This window comes from Bos taurus, chromosome 23 (assembly GCF_002263795.3).
Source record: "Bos taurus isolate L1 Dominette 01449 registration number 42190680 breed Hereford chromosome 23, ARS-UCD2.0, whole genome shotgun sequence".
NCBI classification, from domain to species: Eukaryota; Metazoa; Chordata; class Mammalia; order Artiodactyla; family Bovidae; genus Bos; species Bos taurus.
This window is the reverse complement of record NC_037350.1, coordinates 39,509,573-39,535,186: the sequence shown is the minus strand read 5'-3', so window position 1 is coordinate 39,535,186 and position 25,614 is coordinate 39,509,573. Positions and strand designations below refer to the sequence as shown.

At 42.8% G+C, this 25,614-nt stretch overlaps 1 protein-coding gene and 1 long non-coding RNA gene across 10 annotated transcripts in view; one reads left to right on the top strand and one right to left on the bottom strand.

Moving 5' to 3' along the window:
• Positions 1-9,116, bottom strand: part of KIF13A (kinesin family member 13A) — a 202,693-nt gene extending 193,577 nt beyond the window's left edge. For all 9 annotated transcript variants that reach the window (XM_059880651.1, XM_010818549.4, XM_010818550.4 and 6 more), the window contains exons 1-2: positions 8,925-9,116; positions 8,541-8,631 (exon numbers count right to left, since the gene is read on the bottom strand). In XM_059880651.1, coding sequence (XP_059736634.1) covers positions 8,541-8,631; positions 8,925-8,979 — 146 coding nt within the window. In that variant the 5' untranslated portion in view covers positions 8,980-9,116. The remainder of the gene's footprint in view (positions 1-8,540; positions 8,632-8,924) is intronic.
• A 10,869-nt stretch (positions 9,117-19,985) lies between these two features.
• The window catches only part of LOC104975702 (uncharacterized), a 34,884-nt gene continuing 29,255 nt past the window's right edge, over positions 19,986-25,614 (top strand). Inside the window, exon 1 of the long non-coding RNA XR_003032167.2 lies at positions 19,986-24,739. This is a non-coding gene — a long non-coding RNA (uncharacterized lncRNA). The remainder of the gene's footprint in view (positions 24,740-25,614) is intronic.

Genomic DNA, 25,614 nt, shown 5'->3' with positions numbered 1-25,614 from the left:
CATAAATAAATAAACAAAATTCTAAAACTAAAATAAATGTAATGAAAATCAAATAAAATTTAAAAGTCAGTTCTTTGGTTGCACCAGCCGCATTTCAAGTGCTCAGTAATCATACATGGTTAGCAATTACCACAGTGGACAGCAGATGTGTAGAATATTCCCACCATCACAGAAAATTCTAATGGACCAGCTCCGGTCTAGAGCTGCTGCTGCTACGTCGCTTCAGTCATGTCCAACTCTGTGCGACCCCATAGACGGCAGCCCACCAGGCTCCCCCGTCCCTGGGATTCTCCAGGCAAGAACACTGGAGTGGGTTGTCATTTCCTTCTCCAATGCGTGAAAGTGAAGTCGCTCAGTCGTGTCCGACTCTAGCGACCCCATGGACTACAGCCTACCAGGCTCCTCCATCCATGGGATTTTCCAAGCAAAAGTACTGGAGTGAGGTGCCATTGCCTTCTCCGTGGTCTACAGCAGTGATTCTCAAAGCTTGGTCCTGAGCTAAGAGCATCAGCATCCCCTGGGGACTTGTTACAAGTGGAAGATCTCAGGCCGAGGTACGGCTCAGGACTTTTTGGAGTGAGGCTCTCCAAATGAGCCTAATGCACTCTCAAGTGTGAGAATCCCTGGGCTGTTACTGTCCACACAAAATCATTTTTTCCATGGCCTAACTCACACCTACATATGAAAGCTATCAACTTTGAACTCCATAGTAATGTAAGGGAAAGGTTCATGTTGTCATACAATTTCAGAGAGCATTTTTGTGTTGAGTAAGTTCACTTGGGAAGAAATGCCTTGCAATTGGCAAAGGAGTCTTTAAAAGTTCCAGTTATTTTTATGCTCAGTTATTTATAATTGTTCAGAGAAGCAACTTTCAGGTCCAGAAATATAGAAATATGGTTTTAAAGTTATGAAACTCAACAGACTATAGTACTCAACTATTAAAATTATAATTATGAAAACCATGTTGCATGACAAAATATAAATGGGACAAAAGCAAAACACAAAATTTTAACTACAAATATTTATATTTATGGACAAGGACAAAATGAAGGAAGGGGAAAAATAAGAATAATGGATTTGTTAGGGGTTTGTTTGAATAACGACACTTTCCCCCTGCCCCCGCTTTTAAATTTCTGCCATGCTTCTTATAAAACATTTTAGACTATCTAAGGAAGCAATCTTTTAAAAAGATACAATTGTGCTTTGATGTGAAAAGTTCATTTCAAGAACAATTTGGTAAAATAGTTCTAGTACTTTATTAGTGACTCACCGAACTGTTCATCTCATAGTAAAATGAAATCAACAGCAGAAACTAACACAACACTGTAAAGCAATTCCACTGCAGTGCAAAAAGTAAAATCGGGGGGCTTCCCCGGTGGCTCAGCTGGTAAAACAGTAAATCGAGACTGCATTCAACAAATGATGAGGCTTGGACTGTTTATCCTCCTAATTCTGAGGGTCTATGAGGGCCTATAAAAAAAAAAAAACTTTCCATTTTTTTTTTAACCTTAGATCTTACAATCAAATAAACAAATTACTCATTTTTACAATAAAATTTTAGAGATATGAAAACCTGACATTTTTCCATGCTTAGTTTCCATATCATTGTTGGATAAAACACCAAATAAACTAATTTCCAAGGAAGAATTTCTGATATTTTCTTCTTATATTTGCAAAGCTAAATGCCCAGAGATATAATATTTTATAGAGTGATCTTGAAAAGATAGCTCTTGAATTCCATATAAATCAACTCTTGATTGTTTTCATGTGAATTTTAGTATACTTCCTTTACTGATAGCTCTGTTGTTAGTAAATTTCATTTTTGTTAAGGTACAAAATTCTCTTTGAGTGTTTCTATATATCTTGTTGGTTTCTCTGCCATTCTGTTTCCTCTGCCAGTAATGTTCTCCAAAGTCCTTTAAATTCTAAATGCACAAACACCTTCTCCGTTGTAGCTCCAGGGAAGATTTGAGAAAGGGTAACTGTGGCTGAATAACTGAGAAACCTTCATGTCTTCAGAAAGCCTACTATTTGGGGAAGATGTTTTCTTATAAATGTTTTTAAAATATGAGTGCATAGCATATGTTTCAATTTTATTGAAAACTGAGAAACCTTGATGTCTTCAGAAAGCCTACTATTTGGGGAAGATGTTTTCTTATAAATGTTTTTAAAATATGAGTGCATAGCATATGTTTCAATTTTATTGAAAACTGGAAACAATTCAAGGTATCCACTTGTCTCTGATTAGATTTTGCCAGAAGAATCCAAGTGGTAGAATGATAAACTGGCTAGTTTGGTATCATTTTGAAAAATCTCCCCAGTCCAACAAGCATATATATTTTAAACTTAACAATAACCAAAAAAAGAAAAAAATTCAACTAACATTTTTGCAATAGTAATACAAAATTAGGATTTTCTAATTTTTTTCAACTTTTGTACTGATTACAACTAATTATCTTCATGAATGTTAGTAAGTAAGTTGCATAAGGCAACTACCACCTTTAATTATAGCATTTATACGTGCTCTTAAGAAAAAAACAATTTTATTTCAGTTGTTGAAAGTTGAAAAGGGATTTGACAGAACATTTAATAATTTTTTAAAAAACAACAAAGAATTTACAAAAATTCTTTCTGTCCACTGGGCACTGTTGAATCTAGGCCCTGAGAATACAAAGATAAATCATATATAGTCCTTGTCCTAGAGAAAGCCCGAAATCTATGTATTTGAGAAAAGCCTTTAACATAAAAGACAGACACCAACACTAACAAAACTATGCACTTGAAAAAGAAGAAGAAAGAAAAGGCCTACTATACAGAGAAAAATATCATTAGTGTCCTCAGAAAGACAGCAAATGCCACAACTAGAAAATAAGCACAGGATGCTATGTTTTTTTTTTAAGTCTAGAAGAGTTCTTGGAAATTAAAAATATGATATCAGGGGGAAAAAATTAAACATAAAGTTTGGAAGATAAAGTGGATGAAATCTCCCAGAAGGCAGAACAAAAACAATAGATGAAAAGCAGAAAGGAAAAATAAAATAATCAGATGACCAGTTCAGGAAACCCCATGTCTAAATAAGTGCTCCAGAAAAGAATAAATAAAAAGAGAGCATTTGCTAAGGAATTAATTCAATCAATTTTTTCAGAACTGAAGGATACAAGTTTCCAAGTCCAAAAGGCCCACCACTGTGATTTCACAAAAAAGGAGAAGAAAGAATATTCTATAGGATTCCAGAAAAGAAAATCTAGGTCATGTCTTAAGGGCTGGAAATCCAAATAGCTTCAGACTTCTCAACAGAAACACTGGAAGCAAGAGGACATTAAAGCAACCAACATCTTTAAAATAGAATTTGTTACCCATCCAAACTATTAACAAGGTAAGTGGGTGGAATGAAGATATTTTCATTTTTTAAATGAAAAACTTCACCTCCCAAAATTCTTTCTGGGGAAGCAACCACAGGATATGCTCTACAAAATTGAGGCAGCAAAGAAAGAAAGAAAAGAGAACCAGAAAAACAAGAGAGTCCACACAGAAAAGAGTCTGTAAAAGGAATTCTCAGAATGATGTGGCAGGAACCCCCAGGATGACAGCTACATCAGGCATAGCCTTCATAAATTATAAAACTACTCCACACTTCAAAGTATTTACACTGATTTAAAATATTTATACATATGTATGTATGCAGAACCCAACTTCTTACCCACTAAACTTGTATTTTTCAAATTAAACTTGTGACCCTTTAGCAGGTTTTGAAGTTAATTTGGTAAGTCACAACCAACGTTTCTAAAATGAATGAGAACAGAAAGGGGTAGAAAAATAACAGAGATATTGCACATAGTAAATTTCTTCATGAACCTTTACATAGGTACACACAACAGTGCATAATGTAAATACATTTTTAACTGTGAACAAAATAATTTTAAGTCACTAATCTTTAGTACATTATAATTACTTTTAGGCTTGTCTTTTAAAGTGAGAGATGACAAGCTATTTTAAAACAAAAATGGAAAACGTGGACATCTAATGAAAATATTCCATTATAACATTCGTCAAAATACCACTGATATCATGCATGAAGAATGCTCACTCCTATATTAGTGAAATCTAAATACTCTGCTTTCTTACAATCAACTTTGTAATACTGAGCCAGAGAGAAGAGTAACAACACAGAAAACACAATAAAACTCAAAGTCACCTAGATAATGTAGAATACTACTGCTTCTTTGGTAATGGATCTTTTTCACTTGATATGATTTCAACTAATTTTTCAAGTTTCACTCTACAGTTTTACTTGAGGAGAAGAAACCATCCTAGAAACCACTGTAATAGCAGGGGAAACCAGTCTGGGGGAATAAACAATCAAAACCTTGCAACATATAATTCATAAACTAGAAAATACAGATGCAGTCGAATCGACCAAGCTGTAGCTTTCTTCCACTGACCGACCTTTGTGTACCTGGTAAGCTACACCGCCCACCTTACAGTATGGAAAGACTGGGCAAGAGGTTAAAACTTTGATGCTCTTTACTAAGAGCCTAAATTTATCCGGTTTTTCTTTTAACTTAGCTAGGTTATATCTGCACATTGCTTCAGTTGCTTACCCTACAATTTACTTACTTTAAAATGGTCTAAAACAATCAAGAACAAAAATTTCTGTACAAAGCCAGTTCCATTACATTCTGATGATAAAGCTTCACTTCCTAAAAGCTACAAAGATCAGATTGATATATACATGGGTATATATATTTTTTAATGGGCTTCCACAGTGGCTCAGCGGTAAAGAATCCACCTGCAACGCAGGAGATGCTTTAGATCCCTGGGTTGGGAAGATCCCCTGGAGGAGGGCATGGCAACCCACTCCAGTATTTCTTGCCAGGAAAATGGGGGGCAGAGGCGCCTGATGGGCTACAGTTCATAGGGTTGCAAAGAGTTGGACATGACTGAGCACAGATGAGCATGTATATTTTTAAAACTGCAACTACCACCCATATTGGATTTTTTTTAAGGAGTCAACATACTGTTATTAAAGGATAGAAAAGATACTTGTGGAAAATATATATATATATTTGTGTGTGTATTTGAGAATATGTATGGGAAATCAATAACTGAGGTCACCTTTTTTGTTTGGGGAGAGGTGAGAGGATATTAAGCGTAAGGATGACAGCAAGAATGAGAGGAAGACTTTGCAATGGACACCTGGTTATACTTTGATTTTTAAACTATTATGTATTTTGGCAAGTTAGGGGTTCTCATTCTGTCCTCCTTCCTGGATTGCCTGGCTTCTGCACCCGGCTTCACATTCTGCACGCACGCACACACACTCAGCCAGAAGTAATCTGTGGCAGGTATGCGTTCAGTTTCTTTGACAAAGGACTTTTTGCCGATCTTGAAAAAGTGAACCTGCACTCTTAGCATCCCCCATGACCAGCACAAATGCCACCCGTCTTTACAGGATGCCAAGACCTCGGGTCACATCCACAGCCCCTCCTCAGCGTTCCCATCACAGTGCAAACCATCACCATGCAGACATTTGCTGAGGGTCTGCTATGTGCCAGGTGCTCTTTGGAGGTATGGAAGACAAAAGTCAGTAGGACCAGGTTCCTGCCTTCCCAGAGCTCACAACCGAAAGGAGGGGAGACAGAAGGGGAAACAGGCAACTTTCAAGTGATATGGTATAGACAATGGCAAAAGTATAATTTAAATAATCTACCGTACTATATTTTAACTATTTGTACTTCTCTCATCTCTCAAAGGTGTAAGCCTCTGGCATAGGCTCTGGGTCCACAGTGGTCCTTGGATTCCCCCGTGCTGAGCATGGTACCTGCATGATCTGAACTTTATAATGAACTTCATACATGTCTCCTACATTGTAATGCAATGGTATGTTAAGAAACCCATATATATAGCTCTTAATGTTTCAGAATGGTTTATTAACTATCAACTATTAATCTAGATGTCTGTGGTACATTATAATCTTAGAATTTTAGGACCAAAACAAACATCTTTAACCTCAGAAGCCCTGTGATCTTTTAGACCTTAACATGTAGGCTTGGCTTTGATTCCATAAAGGGGGAAATTATGAAAGCTAAGCCTGTTTCTTTTCCTGGAAACCAATGTACTCTTGCTTGTTTTTACTAGTAGGACTGAAAACTTGGACCTAGTAACTTAAAATCCCAATCACCATTAATACATTAGTAATTTCCTGCAATATTTGGAAAAACAGCTATTTCAACGATAAGGTTTACCAAGATTCATTTCAAAACTTCTTAACTTCAAGCCTTGGACTTCTAGGTAAGAAAAACACTAGTCTCACCTTGCTCTGATTCCAAAAGAAATGAAAGAAATGAATTGCAAACAGAACATGAAGCACTGTTGCAATTAATCAGCCTAGAACCCAAGGGAGAAACTACTTCTATTTTTAAATGCACTGTTGCTTTAAGGGAAAACCCACTGGAGAACGATGAAACCAAGCTGCATAATGAAAATCAAAATGCATTTGATGTCTCCATCCTTGCAAAGACAGTAATCCTAACGCGCAAGCAGTACTGCTGGGCTGAACCCTCCCAGTCTGTCTATAAACTGAATGACAGGTACCTAGGCAAAACCCACACAAAGAGCCCATCCACCATTCAAAGAATCCTGTCAGGAGGTCAGAACATGTTTCAGCACTATTCTTATAGCTCCGGATAACGGGCTATTCCAAGAAGCAAGCATATGGAGAAATCCCCAAATCACCCTTCAAATCATTACGTAAAAGATCCTGATTAGTAATGACGGTGGTGGCCCTAAAAATGATCAACTGATTATTTAGCCTTTCCAGCCAAGTGTCTGCAGTTGTAAAGTCTATCCACATTCCACAAAATTAAATCCCTGTCTGTCCACAATGGCCAAAGCTTCATAACATTAAATAGTAGCTAATAGTAACAATCCTTATGGTTAAGAGTGGCAAGAAGCAGGTGCCAAACCAGCAAGGAAAATAGAAGCCACAGAAAACATAGGAGTTGACAATTCTACCTGTTTCCTAGATTGCTTTGAAGAATCTGACCCAGCAGAATTTATTTCTGAAACATGAGAAAATATTCAGTTTGGGCGTGGGGGGTGGGGGAGGGATGGGGGAAATGTACTGGTGATCTAGGCAGCCAATGTAATCTGTAAATATCTTCCTTTACTCAATAAGTTTACTTGCTATTAACATGAAAAATACAACTATATTGCTATAAATGGATCTAAAATACTATAAACATTTAAAATGTATCTAAAAATATTATCCAAGGATACAACCATTACTGTTAAAAAGCATTTAACACATTTTAAACATAACTTAGCTATTTACTATCACCATAACAATCTGCTATAGGAAGCAGAATGTTTGCACACTGGATAAAAATTTCTAGCCTCAGCACAAAAAGCAAAAAATTCTCAAATTTACCTGATAATTTCCCCCAAATTCAGTAAACTATGCCTGGACACTGCATGATTATAGAATGAAGACAGTTGCTTCCTTTAGCAATAAAGTAACAAACCCTACTTCAGAGCTGCTGTTCAGTTAAAAAAAAATCTCCAAAGAGTAAAAATGTCACTAAATTGTATCACATCAATCAACAGGTAACAGGTGACTTTTAGAAACAAAAACTCACTCCAGAGGAGTTAATTTTTCAAATCTCCCTGGTTTCTCTTTCCTATTTTTCCAAGCTACTGCACTGCTATACTGAATGAATTCCAACCGTTTTCTTCTCAGGGGCTTACCAGAAAAATGCCAAATATTCAAATTATTTTAGGGCATTTTCCCATACTGTTCCGTGGAATAGAGCAGAATTAATAAGGATCCAACAGTTACCACTTTTCAAATGCAAATATGTTGCCATCTAGTAAATGCAGCCCCTCTTAAACATCCCCCCAGTGTCTACACAGCTCCGGGGCACTACTTTTGTTTTCCTGAAAATCAAAATTCGCGCATTACATTCAGGCATTATCTCAACCTAGCACCAACAAAATAATAGATCTTAAATGGTCCAGGCCTAAGCCTGCATCGTACAAAACTGTTTTGCTTTACTGCAGGGGTTGGGGGGGGGGGGGTCCCTCCCACTCCCTCTTTTACACAAAGTTCCTTAACAAGTCTGCCAAATAAAGCCAACAGTGCAGCGGTGGAAAGAACCAGGGGCACCGGGTTCCACGGTGCCGGCCTTGGGTGGTCATTCCTCGCCTCAGGCCTCAGTTTTCTCATCTGTAAAATGTGGCCATGGGACCATCATCTCGAGGGTCTCAGCCGGCCCTCTCGGGGTGTCTCGCCGCAGGCCGGGGACACAGGACTGGTCCCGGCTCTGGCCCGGGGTGTCCTGCCTCTAGATGGGAGGGGACAAGGAGGAGGGGGGCAGAGGGAGGAGAGAGAGGAACTTGGACTTGCAACAGCTTTAGACAGGAGCGTGCGACAAACTTGAAGCCGTCCTCCTAACAATAGGAAAGAGCACTCCCATTTTCCTGGCTCAAACTTGCAGGAGGCGACGGGGCTGCACCCGCCCGCCCTCGGCACCCGCTTTTACCTTTCTCCCTGTTTGGTGTTAGAAGGAGGAGGGTGCAGGACCGTTTGATTCCCTTCCATCTCCACCACGCACTTGGTGTTGAGTTCCAGTTCTGAAAGCAAAAGGGGAGGAACAGCGTTGCAGAGCCGAGCATCCGCGCCCGCAGCCCGCCTCTGCGCGCCCGCGCGGGGCTCTCCCCCGGGAGGCGGCCCGAGCCGGGAGCCGGCGCACCGGGTCCCGCGGCCGCGGCGGGCGCCGCCTCCTCCCCGGAGAGACCCCGGCCCCGGCTCGCCTCCCCGCTCCCGCCGCCCCCAGCCCCGCGGCCCCGCAGTTTTCCAAAGTTGCCCCCCACCCCCCGCCTTCAGCCCCGATCGCAAAGCGCAAAGGAGAGGAAAGCTTGCTCACCTCGTCGGTTCAGGGGCCGGACCCGGACGGCAACTTTTACCTTGGTATCCGACATGTTGGCGGCGCCCGCTCGGCCCCCAGGCGGCCCCTTCACGCGCGCCCCCCGAGCGCGGCCGCCGCCGCTCCGCCGTGAGCTCCGCGAGGCAGCGCCGAGGCGCGCGGGCCATCCCGGGGGAGCGCGACGCGGGGCACGGCCGGGCCCGGGGAGGGGCGGGCGCGCGGGCGGGCGGGCGCGCGGGGCGGGGCGCGGCGGCCGCGGCGGCGGCGGGCGGGGAGGAGGCCGCGCCGCCGGGCCCAGGCGCCGCTCTAGCCGCGCCGGCCCAGCCGAGCGCACAGCGCCGCCGCCCCTCGCGGCCGCCCCGGGCCGGGCGGCGCCGCCATCTTCCCCGGCTTGCGGCGCCCGGAGGCCCGGCCGGCCGGCACCCGAGGAGGGAGCGGGGGCCGGCGGGCGGCGCGCGGGGCTGGGCGGGGGAGAGGGGCGCTGCGATCCGGAGCGGGGCGCTCGCTTTTCCCCTGGGGCCCGGCGCCGGCGGGGGCCCCACGGGCACCGCCTTGAACTCGAGTCACCTTCTGGGGCCGCTGTCACCGCAGCCCCCGGGAGCCCCTGGGCGTGCCGGGTGGGCAGGCCTTACCCACCGGCTGAAATGCGCCTCCACCGGCCGGCCGGCCGCCCCCTCCGCCCGCCCCTCACTGCAACGCGCCCAGCGCGCAGCGGCGTTTTCCGATAGTGAACCGAGGCTGGAAGTCAATCCGTGCCTCCGCCACCAAATGAGCGTGCTTGCAAAGATTGCTCTCGCTTCCTTCCCGGCCCTTGCGCTTCTCCGACGGGAGAGATGTCCAGTGTGGGCTGGGAGGGTCATTAACTGTTACATAAGAATTTAAGAGCCATGGATTTTGGTGGCGCTTGCCAAAGACCGACCTCGCTGCCAGGGCGGAACTAGGGGGGGATCTGATTTATTCTGTGCGGTTCAACAAGTGCTTCTTGGGCGTGCACTTCTAGGTGCCGCGTAGGCCTGTTCAAGCGAACACAGAGTCTATAATCCCGAGTTGAGACCAGGGGAAATCTTTCCAGCTCGCTTAAATGTAGAAATTCAGTCTTTCATAAGGTCATTCGAAGTTGTCTTGGGGGCCAACTGTGTGCCAAGTACTGTGAAAGACACACAAAAACGTGAATAAAGTCATGCATCCGGTACTGCAGACGCACACTCTGTGGCGGGAAAAACAGCACCGAGTCAGGTGTGACGCTAGTCTGTTGGCAGATGCCCTGAGATGTTCAGTTCTGTCTCCAACAGGTGCCAAGTAGGGGCTTGACTCTCTCCCCACCCGACCCCCTATCCTCTGTCATATCATGAAAGCCTGGAATACCTAAGAAATTTCAACTTTATTCTAAAGGCAAGGGGAAACTGAATGGAGACTTTGGGTTTGGAGCCGGGGACCAATAAGACTATTTCATGAAGATAAGAGGTGATGATGGCTAGAGCAAAGCCAGCGGTGGTAAAGATGCAGGAAGCAGGACTTACTGTGGAGATAAGAGTGAAATAACTCAGCAGCACTGGGATGTGAGAATTGAGGGTCTGGGAGGATGCTGGTGCACGTGTGAGTGTGTGTGTCTCTCGGTCATGTCTCTTTGTGTACCTATGGACTGTAGCCCGCCCACCAGGCTCCACTATCCATGGGATTCTCCAGGCAAGAATACTGGAGTGGGTTGCCATGCCTTCTTCCAGGGGATCTTGCCCACCCAGCAATTGAACTTGGGGCTCTTGCATTGGTGGCAGATTCTTTATCCTCTGAGCCACCAGGGAAGCCCATGCTGGCCCATAACACACCATAAATAGATAAGCGGTCTTAAGGTGAGAGGGGCATGGTTAATTTGCTATTGCTGGTTAAATAGTTTCCTCTTGTTTTTTCAGTTGGTTGATTGGTTGGGGTTTTGTTTGTTTGTTTTTGCCAAGTAGTCCTTCTGTTTTTCCATCTTTCCCAACTCTCTCCAGCTTGAAAGTCCCTCATCTCTTCTGAGAAGAGTTTACCAAATGTTTCTTCTTCAAAACAGTTTTAATCCTAACTCATGTGAGATTGGGCTTCCCTGGTGGCTCCATCCACAAGGAGTCCACCTGCAATGCAGTTTCGATCCTTGGGTTGGAAAGATCCCCTGGAGAAGGGAATGGCAACCCACTCCAGTATTCTTGCCTGGAAAATCCCATGGACAGTGGAGCCTAGTGCGCTGTAGTGCATGGGGTCACAAAAGAGTTGGCCATGACTTAGCTGTCCCTACAACCCTCCTCCCAAATGGTCATCCCGCTGCTTGAGTTTGTTTGCTGGCAGAGTGCTCTCTCATGGGTGACTCTAACATTCTACTGATAGCGAAGGGCTTCCCTCCTAGCTCAGTTGGTAAAGAATCTGCCTGCAACGCAGGGGACCAGGGTTCGATTCCTGGGTCAGGAAGGTCCTCTAGAGAAGGAAATGGCAATCCACTCCAGTATTCTTGCCTGGAGAATCCCATGGACAGAGGAGCCTGGCAGGCTGCAGTGCACAGGGTTGCATGAGTCGAACTCAACTGAGCAACTAAACCACCATGAAGAATCAAATTTGCCTTCTTGTAAATTGCAACTGTTGATTTCAGCGCTGCCTCCTGGAGCTTCCCCCACTGCAAATTAAACTCCTCTTCTACACCAACAGCCCTTCAGACACTTGAAAATGGCTCTCATGCTCTTCTGAAGACCTCTGTTCTTCAGAATATACTATACTAGGGACTTCCCTGGTGGTCCAATGGCTAAGATTCCATGCTCCCAACGCAGAAGGCCCAGGTTCCATCCTAGGTCAGGGAACTAGAGTCCACATGCCAAAACTAAGAGTTTGTAGGTCACGACTAAAGATCCCACATGTTGCAATAAAGATAGAAGATCCTACATGCCACAACCAAGAGCTGGCACAGCCAAATAAATAAATAAAAACAAATTTTTTTAAAAAAGAATATGCTGTTCTAGTTACTGTGGTTATATAACACATCCTCCTGGCAGATTAGCAGCTTAAAACCATTTGAGAAGGGCTCATCTGGTTCAATCATGAGATTGCAGAGATGGCAGTCAGGTGGTAGCTGGGGCTGGAACGTGGGAGTTGGAGCAGCTGGAGCAGGACAGGCATTGCGCTTTCTCTAGGTACTTTCAAGCTTTCTCCGTCTGGTCTTTCTGCATGGGCGGCTTGCGCTTCCTCACAGCATGGTGGCTAGGTTCTAAGTGTGAGCATTTTAAGAGTCGCAGTGTAAGCTCTTCCAGCTTTTATGACCTTACCTTAGAAGTTCTGTAGAGCCACTCCTGTAGTCTCACAAGCCCTCCCCAGTCCCAGGAGAGAACTACAGTCCCCTTCTCTCAGTGGGGAAAATGTCAGAGTTAATCTTTCAAGATCGTGTGATGTGGGAGACATTTGTTGCAGCCCTTTTTGGGAAATGCAGTTTGCCACATATTGCATTCTCTCAACAGTAGTGGGCATCCTTCTCTGAAACTAGATTATAACAAAGTGAGGGGACTTCCCTGGTGGTCTAATGGTTAAGACTTCTCAGTCCCAAAGCAGGGGGCATGGGTTTGATCCCACATGCCACTCCATGCGGCAAAAAAAGAAAAAAAAGAACGATAAGGCTTAGAGGAATGAGACAAACTGTATTTGAATCTTGTCTCACATGTAGCCTGGAACAAATTTTGAACTCCCCACAAGGAATTTTCAACTGGTTCATGAGTAAGTAAGAACTATGAACTCCTCTCCCGCAAGAGGTACTAAACACCTTTTTGAGTAAACGCCCGGCATACAATGTTCACTTTTTCTGAGAACAGCTGTTCCCCCTCCCTCCATCACCCCTTGACTTCTGGACCTCAGCTACCGTGTTTGTACTGTATAACCCCACATTCCTGGTAAAATTCAGTGGACCCCAAGGGCCATTCCTGCCACAATCTATCAGTTTCTTCCCCCCCTGGAAATCTAGGCTTGGGATTCAGAGAGTTGTGACTGAGAGTACGACTCTTGGAATCAAATTGTCCGGTTTGAATCCTGAAACTTCCTTTTCTGAGGATGAAAATCTGGGCCTCAGTTCCCTTATTTGGATGATGTTGTGGTTGTTTAGTCTCTTAGTTGTGTCCAACTCTTCTGCGATCCCATGGACTATAGCCTGCCAAGCTCCTCTTTCCATGGCATTTTCTGGGCAAGGTTTCTGGAATGGGTTGCCATTTCCTTCTCCAGGGGATCTTCCCGACCCATGTCTCCACATCTCCTGCATTGCAGGTAGATTCTTTCCCACAGTGCCACCAGGGAAGCCCATAAAACCCAGTGTTTACTTATAAAAATTAGATGCATTCATGGAGAAAAAATTTGGATGATGGTAATTGATGATGGAAAAAGTCCCTACTACATAGGGTTGTTATGAGGATAAAAGGAGTTCATATCTGTGTCAGCCTCACCGCAGCATTGTAAGTGGAAGCTGGCACCTCCCTGTAGTCAACCTGAGGGCTGTGGAGAGACTATTCTTCATGATCACAGGGAGGCCCAACCGCAAAAGAAGCTGTTGTGCAGGACATTTAGGGAAGTGAGAACTGTTTGGGTTTCCAGGTTTCTAAAACCCTTCTAGGTTCTTCTTCTAGGCTCTGTTAAGCTGAGCTCTATTCCCACTCCTAAAATCTACACCGAGAATAGAATTAACCTGGGGAAAAGTGCAACGGGCCTGAGAAGACAGAAGATGCTCATGAGCAGTAGCAATGGTATTTTGTCCCCTTGGAGAATGTTGATAAGTGATGCAAAATATTGTTGGCATTGACCTGCGTCCAGAGAAGGGGAGTATGTGGAGGAAAGACACAGATGATAAACTTGATGAAGAATGAAAGGCAGCATGGGGAAGGCAGTGAAGGCATTCTCCCTGGGGTCATGCAGCCGGGGTTCCGATTCCAGCTCTGACATGTACAAGTGGCAACGCCTCAAACGTGCACACTGCCCACTCAAGGCCACAAAGGAGCCTGTTGTCCTGCCACAATTGGCTCTTCAGGCCAGTTTGCTATGAGGGGATGAGGTGGGGGCCATTCCCAGGGCTCTTAGAAGTTCCCAAAGGGTGTGAGGGGCGCTTATGGGAACCCCAACCTCAGACATTTGGCAAGAGGAAATCCCAGTGGTTATCCATCTAAGAAGGTGTCAGAGGCTGTAGACCAGGGATTTTAACTGGATGGGCTTATTCAAAAAAAAAATCTGGACTCTTCTATTACATAAGGCTTTGTTGATTTTGCTGTTGTTTATTCTTATCTTTGTTTAATTGAAGTAAGCAGCAAAAAAAAAAAAAAAAAAAGCTGATAAAAGAATGGGTGTGCTTTTCTCTAGTGGCAGCAAGGGGAGTTCTGGGACCAGACAGACTGTCACACTCTGGAGTCGGTCTAAGGAAAAAGCAGCTCAGGGAACAGCAAGGCAGCATCCTTCTTAGATGGGTAACCTCTGGGATTTCTGCAGTCACGAGACTGGCGTACAGAATTAAAGGTTCATCAGAGAGCTAGTCTAGACTGAGAAGATCCTGGTTGTGGGTCTGAGCTATGCACAGGCTTTGAGGGGGCTTTGCTGATAGCATAGCCTGGCCCAGACTTTCTTTTCAAGCATCTCTACAATCCCCAAAGTCCAGCATAACCAATGAGTACAGTTACTGCGTCCTCTAGACACACCCCCATCTACCCAGTCTATGTACTTTACACATATGCTCTTTGTTAGGAAGAGCTTGTTAGTAGAGCTTTACTTTAGAAACCAGAAATGCCCTGGGATCTGAAGAACCTGACAGACACCTGATCACAAACATCCCAAGGACTCCGGGATCATCCGATTTCAAGCTATTTCAGCCAGAAGGGGGCTGCCAGGCTGATGTCAAAACTGCTAATGGCTTAAGTCTACAGAGGATCAAAGAGTAATGATGGCATAGGCAAATACTTAAATAAGAGGCTTTCCATAAATCTACTTTAACAACGGTGTCCATCAGCCTAGGCTAAGTCATGCCGTGGTAACCCCACAACCTTTGAATCCTAGTGGCTTATGTAAACAAGGCTTTATGCCCAACTCAGGTGACTTGTCCCCCAAAGCTTGGTTGTGGCTCTGCTCCTGTCATTTTCAAGTCCCAGGCCAATGAAACAGCCTCCACCTGGGACAATGTCAGTTTTGTGGCAGAAGGAAAGAAAAAGATGGCAGACCACACAATGGCTCAAGATTTTGCTCAGAAATTATGCATATCATTTCTCAATTTCCACTGGACCAAGAAGCATCTCAATTCATGCACCTTCTGCATTTTGGATTATTAAAGCCAGGAACGATTCCCAGAATGCTGAGAACCAGATAGGAATGTATTTACACCTGGTGACAAATTGCTTCCCAAGAGAAATGGATAGGAAAAATTACTGCCATCAAAATAAAAGTGTGGCCATTCTAGTGCATCTTTTGTGTTGTCATTTTCTATCAAAGGTGCAAAGTGTTTTTTAAAGAAATATATATTTTGGGGTTCATCATGGGTCCTGGCTCACGACTCCTATAACTCTTGTAATTAACTAAGTGATTAGAGCATAGGCGCATCTTTCATTATAATATTTGGTTTTAATCCTTCATTCCTGAAATAGCTCCAGAGCACTAAATGGGAAATGAGGTGATTTTTGGAAAGATAACCACAGGATGAGGGCTGGTTGCCAGGGAAACCGACCATGTGATTACAAGGCTGGAAATTAAAAGCTCACCTACACTCTCTACCTCTATCTCAGAGGCAGCGAGGTTGAATCAAACACCAATGGTCAGTGATTGAATCAATCATCTATATACAAAGAGTTCAGTTCAGTTCAGTTGCTCAGTCATGTCCGACTCTTTGCAACCCCATGGACTGCGGCATGCCCAGGCCTCTCTGTCCATCACCAACTCCCAGAGTTTACTCAAACTCCTGTCCATTGAGTCGGTGATGCCATCCAACCATCTCATCTTCTGTCATCCCCTTCTCCTCCCACCTTCAATCTTTCCCAGCATCAGAGTCTTTTCAAATGAGTCATATACAAGGAAGCCTCCATTTAAAAAAAAAAATGATGGTGGTTGGGAATCTTCTAGGCTGGTGAGCATGTGGAGGTGCTGGGAGGGTTGCTCGCTGTGGAGAACACGGAAGGTCCATGCCACTTCCCACACGCCTTGCCCTTGTGTCTCTTTCATCTGGCTGTTCCAGAGTTGTATCCTTTTACGATCAACCAGTGATCTAGTAAATAAGCTTTTTTCATGAGTTCTGCGAGCTGCTCTAGCAAATTACTGAACAGAGGAGAGGATCGTGGGAATGTATAGGATGACCTGGACTTGCTATTGATGTTGGAAGTGGGAAGGGAGAACAGTCTTGAGGGACGGAGCCCTTAACCTGTGGGATCTGATGCTATGTCCAGGCGGATGCTGTCAGAATTGAATTAAATTGGGCTTCCTTGGTGGCTCAGACAGTAAAGAATCTGCCGGCAATGCAGGACACCCGGGTTCAGTCCCTGGGTCGGGAAGATCCCCTGGAGAAGGGAATGGCAACCCAGTATTCTTGCCTGGAGAATTCCATGGACAGAAGAGCCTGGTGGGCTACAGACTATGGGGTCACAAAGAGACAGGCATGACTGAGTGACTAACACTTCTGTAGGGCACCAGTTGGAATCTCCTGAAAACTGGAGAACTGCTTAGTACGGGGGAAAACCCTACCTGTTTGGAGTACAGACGTATTCAGTGAGTAGATGGACAACAAAGTAGGTTTTTTCCTTTAGAGAAGGGCTCTAAACCATCTACCACAATAATATTTATATCTCACAATGGTTCACGGTAGCAAATATTTATTCAACATTGACTACCTCCCAAGCACAGGTTCATTATTTATTCTCACAGTACCCTCTGAGACACACACTATTATTATCCTTCATTGTATGATAGGTTAACAAATAAAAGAGAAAATTTAGGTAAGCTGTTCAAGGAAGGGAAGTGGCAGCCTTGGGATTTCCATGCACATACAAATTGAAACATGCATGTGAGTGATTTTCATAAGAAGGATAATAGAGTTCCCCTGACTCACCTATATTTTTCTGGCACCAAAAAAAAATGAAATAGGCAATATAAATAAGAGTCTGTTACTATTATGATTTACAGTTTAATGCAGTATGTAGCTCCAATAAAAGGGTCATAAAACACTGTGGGAGACAGATGAGAAAAATGGGTGATGACGGGGCATTATTAGCAACATCATTAGTAATGATGTTCAGTCTGGATGATGCTTCTGTCAGTGAACAAGCACTGATACTTTTTTTTTTTAAGCAACAGTTTTCTTTTAGTCAAATTAGTATCAAGACAGACTCAAGGCATTGAGAATTCCATAGGAAATTAGTAAACTTTGGAGTTAGTTAAAGGCAGCTGTAATCCATTGGTTTGATTGTCTGCCTCTTAGACTGTGAACTCCTTAAAGAATTAGAATCTACAAAGTGACAGGCACTTTGAAGGACCCCAGCAAAAACAGGTATTTTTATCCTTACTGTTGTTGAGTATGGGAGAAACTTGCCCTGCTCGTCTGAATGTGGCCAGTCCATAATGAATGGAGTAGTAGGGTCTCTGTCTTTTGCAAAATAGCAAAGTAGTTATTTGCAACTCTTGCAAAATGGAAGTAAACGCACAGGTTATTGTGATGTTTTCAAATTCTTTTCCCTTCAGAGTCTGTGATACCTTCTTTTGAACATTCTCAGCATTGTCAGATCTTCACTGGTTACCTGGTCCTGGGATTTTCCAGTGGGAAGGAATCTTAGAGATCATTTAATCCAGTCACTGCCTCAGAAAAAGTGGCCCCTGAGACATTGGGTGGTGAGACTGAAGTTAAACAGCCAGTCAGAACAAGGCCAGCAAGATGGGTGTGAATTTTTTCCAGTTCTGTAGAGAAATAATTGACCTACATCACTGTAAGTTTAAGACGCACAGCATGATGGTTTGATTTACAAATATTGTGAAATGATTACCAAAATAGGTTCAGCAAACATCCATCTTCTCCTGTGTATCATCTGGCAGTGTTCACTATAGTATATCATCTTGCATTCCTGGTACTGATTTAGCTTATAAGTGAAAATCTGGACGTTCCAACCACCTTCCTCCATTTCTGCCCCCCTCCACCTCACCCCCTGCCTCTGGTAACCACAAGTCTGATCTCTTTTACTATGAGTTTGTTGTTGTTTTGTTTTTTGGTTTAGGTTTTTAAATGCCACATATAAGTGGGAACATATAGTATTTGTTTTTCTCTGAGTTACTTCACGTAGCATAGTGCTTTCAAGGTCCATGCATGTTATCACAAATGGAAGGATTTCCTCATTTTTATGACTAAATAATATTCCATCATACACACACACACACACACACACACACACACACACACAATTTCTCCATTCATCCCTTGATGAATGGAGATAACTTAGGTGCGGTTTCCATGGCTTGCTTGGCTAGTATAAATAATGCTGCTATGAACATAGGGGTGCAGGTATCTTTTTGAGTGCATGTTTTAGTTTCCTTTGGTTATATTCCCAGCTGGATCACACAGTAGCCCTATTTTCAATTTTTTGAGGATTCTCCATACTGTTTCCCATGATGGTTGCATCAATTTACAGTCCTAACAACAGTGCACAAGGGTTCTCTTTTTTTCCACATCCACACTAGAATTTGTTATCTCTTGCCTGGTTTCGGTGATAGCCATTCCAACAGATGTGAAGTGATATCCATTGTGGTTTTAATTTGCATTTCTTTAATGACTAGTGACATTGAGCAGCTTTTCATGTACCTGTTGGCCTTTCTTATATCTTCTTTGGAGAAATATTTCTTTAGGTTCTTGGCCCATTTTTAAATTGTGTTATTTGGCTTTTTGCTATTGAGTTATATGAGTTCTTTATGTTTTAGATATTTAACCTCTTACCAAATATGATTTGCAAATTTTCCCCCCATTCCATGGACTGTCTTCTCACTTTTTTCATAAACAGCCTAAAGTTATTTGTAGTTATGTCTGGAGATAAAATGGGTGAATCCTCTAGGTAATATTAGTTGGTTCAAAACCAAGATATAAGTGAAAATAAACTGTGAAAAGTGAAAATAGTCTGTCTTGCTCTCATAAGAGTTATGGCAATTCCAGAAGAGGAGTCCCCAAAGTGCTAAGATGTCATCAGTGGAACTTGTGAACTGGCTTTGAAGAGGGCTGTCCACACCAGCCCCCCCACAATGCCTAACATCTTTCAGGATGTTAACCCTTGGCCAGGTCACAGGTTTTTCATCTAAAACTCCTTTTCTGTGAAGTTGCAGGCCTGGAGAGCCTCAGCATCTTACTTGACCTTCTAACTTGATGTTTTGTAGACTTGCATCAACCCAAGTTCCTCCTCTGAGCTACAAGACTAAGAAAATGATTCCAGTGACACTTCAACCATTTCTCCCAAGGTTAACACCTAAAAGGCAATGGCACCCCACTCCAGTACTCTTGCCTGGAAAATCCCATGGACGGAGGAGCCTGGTGGGCTGAAGTCCATGGGGTCGCTAGGAGTCGGACACGATTGAGCGACTTCACTTTCCCTTTTCACTTTCATGCATTGGAGAAGGAAATGGCAACCCACTCCAGTGTTCTTGCCTGGAGAATCCCAGGGACGGGGGAGCCTGGTGGGCTGCCATCTATGGGGTTGCACAGTCGGACACAACTGAATGGACTTAGCAGCAGCAGCAGCAGCAGCAGCCCCATTCTAGATGCCTGGGAGAAAAGTTAACTCAGTACCCACAATGGATACTTTGGAGCATTGGAGCTTAATTCTCTTGCATAACCCAGTGAAGAAAGGTTCCTGTTGGCTTTCCCTGTAATTACTAATCTGTCAGATTCTGAGATCTGATACAACTAAAGATACAAATTTACCTTGCCCCTGCCCCCAGCTCCCACAAACCCCCACCCCCCCACCCCCGCTGTTCAGTAAAGACCATGCTCTTGGTAATGAATAAGCACTGACACATTTGTTTAAAAAGAACAGCTTTCTTTTAGTCATGTTACTAACAAGACAGATAACTAGTTGTTAGCTATGTAACTGTGGATAATTTAGTTATATTCTCTGAACCATTGTTACTTCAGTTGATTAAGATAGATATAATATGCCCTTTGTAGCAGTCTGAGTATTAAGTGTTATAATCCATTTAAAGCACTTAGCATTGTGCCTGCTGCTGCTGCTGCTAAGTCACTTCAGTCGTGTCCGACTCTGTGTGACCCCATGGACGGCAGCCCACCAGGCTCCCCTGTCCCTGGGATTCTCCAGGCAAGAACACTGGAGTGGGTTGCCATTTGCTTCTCCAATGCATGAAAGTGAAAAGTGAAATACCTAGTAAATATTGAAACATAAAGTATTGATAGTGATTTAAAATAATAAAATAAGATTTACTATAATAGTAATTACTTAAAATATGTATTATAAATTCAATAAATAATGTACTTTGAAACGAGTAGAATACGAAAAACAGATCAGAACAGAAATGCAATAAAGAGTAAAATACAAACTAAAATATAATATGTATAATAAGGGGTTTTATAGATCAATAAAGTAATTGTTACTAGAACTGTGACAATTTGATACTTGAGTAAATTACTAAAAGTTTTTCATATTAAAAGAAAAAAAGACAGGGATTTCCCTGGTGGTCCACTGGCTAAGACTTCACCTTTTAATGCAGGGGGTTCAAGTTTGATCCCTGGTCAGGGAGCTATGATCCCACATGCCTCAGGGCCAAAAAAAAACCAAAACATAAAACAGAAGCAGTACTGTAACAAACTCAATAAAGACTTTTTTAAAATGGTCCACATTGAAAAAAAATCTTAAAACAAATAAAAATAAAAAAACTTTAAAAGACAGACTAGTGAAAATTTCATGGGAAAGTCACACACTTACCATGTTTGGAGTCAATGAAAGGCAGCTCTAAATGAGATGGTTGGATGGCATCACCGACTCAATGGACATGAGTTTGAGCAAATTCTGGGAGATGGTGAAGGACAGGGAAGCCTGGCATGCTGCAGTCCATGGGGTCGCAAAAAGTCGGACACTTCTTAGCAACGGAACACCAAAATGAAATAATATTTCCCTCCCCATGGGAGTGAAAAATCCCTTTTTCCTTCACAAAGATTCAGGATGTGTGCCTGTTCCTTGAAGTAGGATTCCTAACCTCCAAGGGCCTCCTTAAACACTTCTACACGTGTATCTTTGCTGGTAGGGACTGTGGTTGTCTCCAGAAGGTGTTTAAGATGGAAGGAAAAGAATAACCTGTAAGATCTTTGAGGAGTTCAGGTTTCCATATGAAGCATTTGCTCAGGGATGGTTAATTTCCCTTCTCACTTGCTCTGCTTTCCAGGTAGCGCTGCTGGTACAGATTTGTAATTTTAGAAAGCATTTCCTAAAGACTTTGACAAAATTCTGAGACAAATGAAAGAAATACAGCTCTAAAAATGACTGTTCCCTTTTGAATTAAAAAACCCCACATTTTTGAGGAGGGAGTAATGCACTGTCGTGGCCGCGGACAGATGTGTTTCCAAAAATAGATTGTAAGGCAACACTTGTGAGGCTACTGAGACCCTGGCTGTTTATCTGAATGCTTTCTCCACAGAGCTCCGCGAAGTTCAAGCATCTATTGACCTTGAAAAGGCTCTAGCTGCATTTGTATGTATCGACTCCATAGTCTATGAAATCATTATCACAAAAGGTCAAATATCTTCATATATTTGACAAAGGGAGAAAGGAGTGACAATAAATTTCCCTATAAAAGTCTTTCATGCAAAACTGAACCAACCAAACCCAGAGTATGGAGCATTTGACCCCAGTTCAAACAAATTGGCTATGAACAGGTATTCTGGAGCCAGTCAGACAAATCTCAATATGGATTGGATATTACAAGATAATTAAGTACAATGTTTTTAAAATTGTTACTTTTGTGAAGTAATAATAATATTTTGATTATGTAAATTATGTCATTTTTTAAAAAGATATATACTGAAATAGTTAAAGGCAAATAAGTCTGGGATTTGCTTTAAATTCTTTATCAAATATGTATCACAGATGATGCAAATGTGACTTAATGCCAGTTAATATAGGTGACTTTATGCTGGGGTTTATTATAATATTCTCTTGATTTATAATGTTTAAGAAGATTTCATAGTAAAGTGTTCTTAAAATAAAAATACAAATTAAAAATTACTAGAAACAGATTATTACTCACAAAACAAGTAGATGCATTTTGCAAATAGAGATAATGATGAACCAAAAATAGGTCATTTGCAAACCTAGTGCAAAGCAAATTAGGTTTTTCCATGAACTTCGTCAATAATTCATGATCAGACACAATGACAATATTGAACACAGGAGCATGACCGTGATAAAGAAATCGGAAGGTTAAAGTAATAGAAAATGTCTCACAATCTCCCTGACCATCTGTCTTAAATAGCTGCCTTTCTCCAGGTACCTTCTGTCCTTTTACCCTGGGCTGTTTTCTTATTCCTGGGCACCTGAGAACCCTGACCTGGGCGCTCTGCTTTAGAGGACTGCCCTGCTCCAGCCAGACCCCTTCTCATGGGGCAAGAAGTCTGCAGGGCCAAGGGTATATGTTCATCAGAGCCTTTTTTTTGCTAAGTCACTTCAGTCGTGTCCAACTCTGTGCGACCCCATAGATGGCAGGCCACCAGGCTCCCCCGTCCCTGGGATTCTCCAGGCAAGAACACTGGAGTGGGTTGCCATTTCCTTCTCCAATGCATGAAAGTGAAAAGTGAAAGTGAAGCTGCTCAGTCGTGTCTGACTTTTCGTGACCCCATGGACTGCAGCCTACCAGTCTCCTCCGTCCATGGGATTTTCCAGGCAAGAATACTGGAGTAGGGTGCCATTGCCTTCTCCGGCATCAGAGCCTACACCTTTGCATTAGGGCTCAATTTAGGTTCTTACCAGTTTTTTGCTATTGTGAATGCTCTCAAACATACAAAGTTATCTAGGAAAAATTCATAGAAGTGGGATTGCTGGTTCAAATTGTACATTTAAAATTTTGAGAGGTGTTGCTCATTGCCATCTAGAGAGGTGATACCAAGTTACAGTCCCTTCAACAGTGCAGAATGCCTGTTTTCCTCTACCTTTGCTACCAAAGCATGCGTGATATGGCCTTGAAAATGCACCACTCAGACTTTGTGCTGCAGAAAATGTAATCTCCGAAGGGTCAGAATCCACCAGTGCCCACGCACGGAGGCCAGGCTTCCCAGAGGCTCCTCCCAGTCAGGGGCTCAGTGCAGCCAGGACCCTAAGGAAAGCTCAGTCCCAAAAGATGTGGGATTGTTCTGCAGGTGACTTCAGCTCAAGGACTCTCCATCAGCTGGCCAAACTCTCTTAGAAGTGCTAAAGCCTGAGACTCCCCCTATTCCATCTTCCTTCCTCTTTCCGTCTTGCCTTCCCAAGGGTCAGGTTAGCCTCATAGGCTAAAAGGCTCTCTTCTACCTTCACTGCTGCTGCTGCTGCTGCTAAGTCGATTCAGTCATATCCGACTCTGTTCGACCCCATAGACGGCAGCCCACCAGGCTCCACCGTCCCTTGGATTCTCATGGCAAGAACACTGGAGTTCCCCTAATCCAGCTCTTGCATGTCTAATCCCATCTTGATCCCTGCTTCTCAGGACACCAGAGTTACAACAGCATGTTGGTCATCTCTGCCAGTATGATAGGTAAAAATCTAGCATCTCAAAAAATTCTGCTTTTTCACTTTTTAGCATAATTTTAACTTGTGTTTTTCTTATGAGTGAAGCTGCATGTTTATACTGAAGAACCATTTATATATATTTTTTTTTCATAAGATAGCTCTTCATCTCCTTTGCCCATCTTTTTTATTGGGTTGATGGTCTTTCTTACCAACTTATGAGATCTCTATATTTTAGGGAATTTGGGCCTTTGAAATACAAACATATTTTTATAGCTTACATCTTCTGTTTTTAAGGATTTTTCCCCATGTAAAAACTACTTGTTATCAAATTAATATTTCTATTTTTTTCATGGCATCTGGGTCTTGTTTCACATTTTGAAAGTCCTTTGCCACTGAGAGAGGATTTTAAAATTCTACCATCTGTACTTTTATTTTATTTTTAATATTTAAATCTTTAATCCTTCCTTAATTTATTCTCGTATAACATATTAGTTAAGTATCCAAAATTTTTTTCAGATTGGCTACCAATTGTTTCAACACAATACAATCATATTACCGTTTGCCTATTAATTAGAAATGCCAACTTTATCATATTTTCATTTACATTTTCATTTGCACGTGGGTCTTTTTCCATATGTTTCATTTGATTCGACTGATCTGTCTCAGAGTGATGCTTTGGCCTGTATTTTATTGGTCTGGTATTATTCAAAATAAACAGGCAGATAGCCAAGATTCTGGTAGAAATTTATTCCAACTCCATCCAGAGCAATATATCCAACAGGTCAGTTGTTCTTCAGGGAAAATATACTAAAATCTTCCATTTGCTTAAATCCAATCTTCTTCATCTTTTGAGACTGAAGTCCAAGCCACAACAATCAGTAGTCACTGAATGGGGACTTTTCTACAGCAAAATAGCTGGCTAGTGTCCGTTCGTTTGTTTTTGCGGATTATATTTTGCAGGTTAGTGGCTACACTCAAAGTTAAGAAACTGATCCTGCCGTTTCTCTGTTCACCTTCTTGGAAAGGAAAAGGAAAGTTAGTCACACAGTTGTGTCTGACTGTTTGCAATCCCATGGACTGTAGCCTGGCAGGTCCTCTGTCCACGGAATTCTCCAGGTAAGAGTACTAGAGTGGGTTGCCATTCCCTTCTCCAGGGAATCTTCCTGACCCAGCGATCAAACCCGGGTCTCCTGCATTGCAAGCAGATTCTTTACCAACTGAGCTACTAGGGAAGCCCCAGTAGCTTCTTACTTTCTCCTTCACCTTCTTCCTTCTTCCTTTCACCTTCTTACTTTCTCCCAAAGCTTGGTTCTTGGTTTTCCTGTTTTGTTTTCCATCAGTTGCCTATATTAACTTAATCTAGGGGCTTTCCTGGTGGTCCAGTGGCTAAGACTCTGTGCTCCCAACACAGGGGACTCAGACTGCCAGGAGGTTAAACCAGTCAATCCTAAAGGAAATCGACCATGAATATTCATGGGAAGGACTGATGTTGAAGCTGAAGCTCCAGTAATTTGGCCACCTGATGTGAAGAGCCAACTCATTAGAAAAGACCCTGATGCTGGGAAAGATTGAGGGTGAGATAAGGCAGCAGTAGAGGATGAGATGATTATATTGCATCACTGAGTCATGAATCTGAGCAAATTCCAGGAGATAGTAAATGACAGGGAAGCCTGGTGTGCTGCAGTTCATGGGATCTCAAAGAGTCAGACAGAACTTAGCAATTGAACAACAGGGAACTAGATCCCAGATGCCACAACTAAAGATCCCATGTGCCACAGCTAAGATCTGGCACAGCCAAATACATAAATTAATTTTTTTAAAGGGAAAATAATGATCTATATCCTAACCCAAACCACTCTTTTTGCCAATACTAGTGGGATTTTGGTTTGTAGGCAACTTGAAGACAGCCCTGAGACTGTGCTTTACAGACCTTCAATTCTGGAGAGTGTAACTGACCAAGGACCCCAGCCCTGTGCTCTGAAACCCATTAA